The 5,988-nt window shown below is 37.7% G+C and overlaps 1 protein-coding gene across 1 annotated transcript in view; it reads right to left on the bottom strand.

Annotated features, from left to right (window-relative positions):
• Positions 1-5,988, bottom strand: part of LOC117175704 (serine/threonine-protein kinase minibrain) — a 349,640-nt gene that overhangs the window by 327,407 nt on the left and 16,245 nt on the right. Inside the window, exon 4 of the mRNA XM_033365467.1 lies at positions 1,768-2,054. Within this exon, the coding sequence (XP_033221358.1) occupies positions 1,768-2,054 (287 nt within the window). The remainder of the gene's footprint in view (positions 1-1,767; positions 2,055-5,988) is intronic.

Here is a 5,988-nt window from a genome sequence, read left to right on the forward strand (position 1 = left end):
TTTTGAAAATTAAAATTCGAAAATTTTTTGTAAAGCCTCCAGGGGACTTCGTTTTCGCACGAAAAAATTTTATGTGCCCTTATTGCATCCGGACCCACAATTAACTCTGTAAGCTGCAATTATTTAAATTTTTTAATATTTCTGAAAATGTCAAGGAATTCGCCTGATTTTTTCGCCTCGTTTCCACTGATTTTTCTACAAAATATAACAAGTCAAAGTCCACTGTTATAAAATTGACGCTGTTGACCTTGTTTTTGTATATTTACCCAACTGCAACTTTATTTATAATTAATATTTGACGGTGCCATAAATTGAGAATTTGTTCTCAATAAAATTATCTTTACAGTGAAGTTAGTTACGTTGTTAGGCGATTTTTTTCACTGACTTATTCAAACTTTTGTAGAGAGATCAACATTTTTGAAACCTATAGTAGGCTATAGTAGGCTCACTAAATCTCACGGTGTGAGAAAGAAAGGCTGTTGAGAAAGCTACACAGAAAGCCAGACCACTTCATGTAATTTTAAGATGGCATCACAAAACCCCGGATCGGACCCTAAAATAAGATAGCATAATTGAATAGAATCAAACGAAGGGTGTTTATATTACCCTGGAAGAACGAGGCTCTACTAGTTTAAGGTTCCTATAAGGTCGGAGCTATAAGGAGGGGGCTCAATGTCGAGTGAAAGAGCCAAATATAAGGAGGCGAAGTAAAACGAAGGTTATAGTTTGGTCTACATACGATAAAGGGTGCAAACAAATCAAGGGAATATAGGTTAATCTTTCGTGGCTTAAGCCCAACAAAGAAGGACCCAGACAGGGAGAGCATGAACAGCATGGTGGAATAAGTGGTGACACCAATGAAAATGGTAAAGTTGATGTTAAATCCGAAAGGAAATAGAGGTACATCGATACTTCTGTGTCTTAAATAATGGAAATTGAGAACCTCGACGGCAGGAGAGGGGTATAATCAGGAAAAGCAAATAAGGAATGCGACAAGACCGACATGATGAAGAAGGTTATTTTTTAGTCGGTGGAAATCCCACACGCTCAGAACATGAAGACCGAGTTACTCTGTTTTTCTATCCCTTTACTTTCTTATATGCTTCTCGCAAGAACGCCGTTTCTATTGTCCAATGTTTTCTCTACTTTCACATATTCCTCTCGTAAGAAAGGCGTTTAATTTTTCTACTATTTTCTCTAATTTATCGCGTTCTTCTCGTCAGAACAGTGTTTTCATTATCTACTATTGTATCTACTTTCCCACGTTCCTCTCGTAAGAACGAGGTTTCTATTTTCGTAAGTTTCTCAGACAACCACAGTAATTAGAAATTATATTTATTTTAGTCTAAAATTTCCAAAACCTGAATACTTCTAGATTTAAAATTTGTTCACAAATGAAAGATTTCATTAATAACATGAAATACAATTTTTATATGCAATTTTGCACAATTTTCCTATTTGACTTTGAAGATTTTGAATCCTATAACTTTTAATATTTTGAGTTTGACGTTGGAGTATTTCATAAACTTACACCCGTAGGGCATAATTAAAAAAGATTTGAAAATAAAAGATTTTTTCAAGCAAATTTTTGCAGTAATTTCCGAGCAACACGTTTCATTATTTTGTATAAATAAAAGAAGACAAAACATACAAAACATTCGCAGAAATTGCATTTCATTAATCATGAAAAATATTTTTAAGAGACAATGCATCACCTGGTTTACAGAATCAATCAGGTTTAAAAAATGTATATTAATAAATACAAACCCTCTGTCCAAGTTGACAGGAACTCCCAAAATCCACTATTTTTATCGCACTACGTTTGGGATTGCACAAAAGAATATTTTCGGGCTTCAGATCACAGTGTATGATGTTCAATTCTGGCGTGGACAGGAACAAAAGTGCAGTGCACAGTTGCTGCGCAAATTTTCTTGTGAGATTCAATGACACCCCTCGAAAGTTTGTATTTCTAAGTAAATCGTAAAGATTATATGACAGTAGCTCGAATACCAAACACAAGTGGTTGCGCCACATAAAATGCCTCTTGAGTTTAACTAAAAAAAAAAATAAATACCATACATTCTCCCCCTCGAAACATGTTTCGTGTAACTGAATAACAGTAAATATGCGTTTTAACGTATTATGGGCGTTCCAACTGAATTCTTTGTAAAAAATTAGTTTTATTTGAATGGATAAAAACCCTTCTGATTTAATACCATAATTTGTATGAATATCGTGTGCGTAATATTGACTTAATTTATGTCATGAAATAAAAAAAGTTAGAAGGAGCCAAATAAGGAGATCTTCTCCTAACTTTGCTTCTTCTGAGTTTTTTTATTTCCAAACCTCAAGATTTGGCTCCGGGAAAAAAGATTTTCATCTGATGAGGTTAACATCGTCGCTGTAGATGACTCTTTTAAAGGCTTTGAAACTTCTTACTTTTCCGAGGGTATAACAAAATTGGAAGAGCGCTGGACGAAGTGAGTACAAGTCGAAGGAGAATATGTTGAAATTAAAGACAGATTTTGCATGAAAAAGGTGTTTTTCTGTATTTTTTTACCTTACTGAACGTCCCTAGTATATGGACATACTATATGAAGAGAGATGTTATGTGCTTTTATTTTTTAGCAGACAACTGTGGGCAAAGTGTGAGGAAAGAACATCATAGACTCTTCTTACTTAAATATCCAGAGCTAGCCACAAAAATAAATGAGCAGAATCTGGCAGATCAGAAACGCTCAATATCTGTAAACAGACTGCCTTCGGCTATTAGAATAGCTGCTATCAAAATGGAAGCCTTATAAGATGTGGACAACGAAAAATTGTTGAAGCAGATGGCATAGGTGCTAGGGGGATAATGAACATCAAGTACCGGATCCATTAGAACCACATCCAGATATTAATAACTGTTGACTCGCAACACAGTTTAGAATTTAAGTTTTCATGCTTGTTTCAAAAGATGAAGTGCAGCTCTGTCTGCCGGACGGTAGAAGAGAAAAGAGGGGGGCGAAGAGAAGGAGAGAGCATGCGCAGGCGTTGGAGATGGGCGTTAGCGCCGCACCGAATCGTTGTGGAGCTCTGCCGTGACCTATCGCCTACGCGGCATGACTAGAGTACACCCCACTGATTCCTATCGAAGGAATCATGATGAAATCACCGTTGCGATCTAACTAAGAACAAATCACCCGAACTTGACCGCGTCTGAGTGCGTCGCCATCGTCGGTTCGCCGCGACCATCGTCAATCGCAATCATTAACCTTCAATTCCTCATTGTACTTCTTTGTATTTCACTTTAATAAATCAGGGTTTTTTATGCCAAGATGGCTTTTTCCCTTAGACACGTGTATTATTTCAAAGTCCTTCAAATCGCGCGATAGTGGATACGTTTAGTGCTTCATTATTAATGGGATCGGCGGGGTGAGAATAAAATATTAAAACACAACGATAACTCGTCGGCTGCGCGCGCATTTTATTTTCGCCGGTGAGTGGAAGTCGCCATCCAAATTGTGTCTCGTGGTCTCTTCAAAGGGAAGTCAACCAGCTTGAGCCATCTCGCCTTCAACCAGGACGCCGTCGTTCCCACACAGGGTCTCTCATAAACCAGTGGACAAGAAGCGGGAGTTTTAACTAAGATAAGTACTTCTTTCTTTGTTTGAATTTTCGTTTGAAATATATGAAGTGATAGTGTCGCGAATATTTCACATAGCGTGACCGGAAGTTAAAATTCACCTACGTGGGAAATTAAATTAAATGAATACCTCCATGGTAAATGTTATAACTGCGGCAATTTACGACAGTTACTTTCTTTGAAATTCTTAAAAGAGTAGGGAATACTCATCACTGTATTGTCGTAGCTTTATGGATATGTATAATTTTTACCAAAATTGCGCTGTCCGAAAGTAGACAGAAGCGTGTTACATATATTGTGCAAAAAGGGGTTTCGCTCGAAACTGCCAGATCTAAATTACGCAAATACCTAACTTGTAGATCCACAATTTCATGTGCGGAAGTAAGTTGATATTTTGTGAGCACCAGGGACCACGTTATCCGTGTAACCTATAGGGCAGATTAAACTTCGATACAAAGATTCTCAAATCGTCCTACAAAAAACGATTTTAGGTTGGATAGTGGCGGGAGATTCAGACTCGCTTGTGAAATCGACAAAGGCCTCTTGCAATGTCGTTAAACTAGACAAACTAATTGAGCGTTTTTGGATAATTGAAGATTTTGATCATGAACCGTCAAAATCTCGTGATGATATTTCTTGCGAGCAAGATTATGTAGATACTATTCAACGTGATAAGAGCAGTAGGTACATTGTGCTACTTCCTTTTAGAGATAGAAAATTCCAACTAAGCCAATCTAGAAGTCAAACATTGAAATGTTTCTACTCACTCGAGAAAAAATTTGAGTCTAATTTGCAATTAAAATCGGAATACCATAAGTATTTAATGAGTAAATTTTATTAAATCACCTGACTTTATGTAACGACACAAACGAGGGATGTTCTCTTCCCCATCAAACCGTGATTAAAAAATTTAGCGAAACGACTAAAGTCAGGGTGGTGTTTGACGCATCGCCGAAAACATTGACCGGGATTTCACCCAATGAAGTTCTGTTGGTGGTTTTGTTATCAGACAGTGGGCTTCTAATCACACTTCCGTTTTAAATAATATCGAAAAGAAAAATTTCAATTTAGATTGCGTAATTAAAGAAAATCCTGTTCGAAAAACTCTGGGAATCATTTGGGATTCTCAGCGCGACATACTTACATACACGGTTGGAGCCATTGACGCTCAAACCACCTCGACTAAAAGAAAGTTTTTATCTGAGATTTCCAAAATTTTCGATCCTCTCGGACTTTTGGGGCCGGTGGTTATCTACGCCAAGGTCTTGATACAATATTGCTAGAAAGCAAAAATTACTTGGGACGAATCGCTTCCTCAAGGCATTCATACTAAATAGAAATTATTAACTGGCCAGCTTTCATGTTTACAGAATTGTTCACATTCGCGAAAATTCTTGGGTGGAATTCCAACCGAAATCGAAATCCACGGGTTTTGTTAAGTGTGTTTTCATGGTTATGCAGCATGTCTTTACATTAGATACCTTGACGCGAAGGGTATTGTTACAGTCAAGCTAGTTTGTAGTAAATCAAGTTCGAATTTCCGATAAAAAGGTGACTTTCTGGTCAGATTCGATAATCGTATTTTGTTGGATACAAAAGGCCCCTCATTTTCTAAAAACGTTCAAATCAAATAGGGTCACTGACATCCAAGCACTAGGAGATCAGGTTCAGTGGAAACACATTAGATCGGAAGACAATCCCGCCGATTTGCTTTCTGAGGGACAACTACCATTAGATTTCATAAAAAATACTTCGTGGACTACAGGTCCCAGTTGGTTAGTATTGTCTACGCTGGGAAAAACTAAAATCTCAAAGAAATCGTCCACTGTGGTGTCAGAAGATCATAGATGCGGCACGTTAATTAATCGCTGTAATCAACGTGAAAGATGTTCGGAGGAAATCGAGTTTTTTCCACCACGCGAGAGCCGACTTCTGGTGAATTTACCATCGTTTATAGGAAGGCACAAATATTAACCATAATACTAATCGAATTTCCACTGATTTCGTAACACATCGAATCAGGATGCATGACGAATCTCTCGATTCTGAAGCGAATCGGGAGATTTGGCGAATCGTTTGGTCTACACTGATTCTTTACCGAAGCGAATCAGGATACGTGTCGAATCTCTTGATTCCAAAGCGAATCGGGAGATTTGCCGAATCATTTTGTCTATACTGATTCCAACCAAGCAAATCAGGATGCGGATCGAAACTCCTGATTCCAACCTCGCGAATCAGGATGCGTGTCGAAGTTTCACTGATTCGTTACCGAAGCAAATCGGGATGTATATCGTATTTATTCACCCGCACTGATTCCTACCAAAGGAATCACGATGTTTATTAAATACAAAATCGCAACC

Source organism: Belonocnema kinseyi, chromosome 6, assembly GCF_010883055.1.
Source record: "Belonocnema kinseyi isolate 2016_QV_RU_SX_M_011 chromosome 6, B_treatae_v1, whole genome shotgun sequence".
Lineage (NCBI taxonomy): Eukaryota > Metazoa > Arthropoda > Insecta > Hymenoptera > Cynipidae > Belonocnema > Belonocnema kinseyi.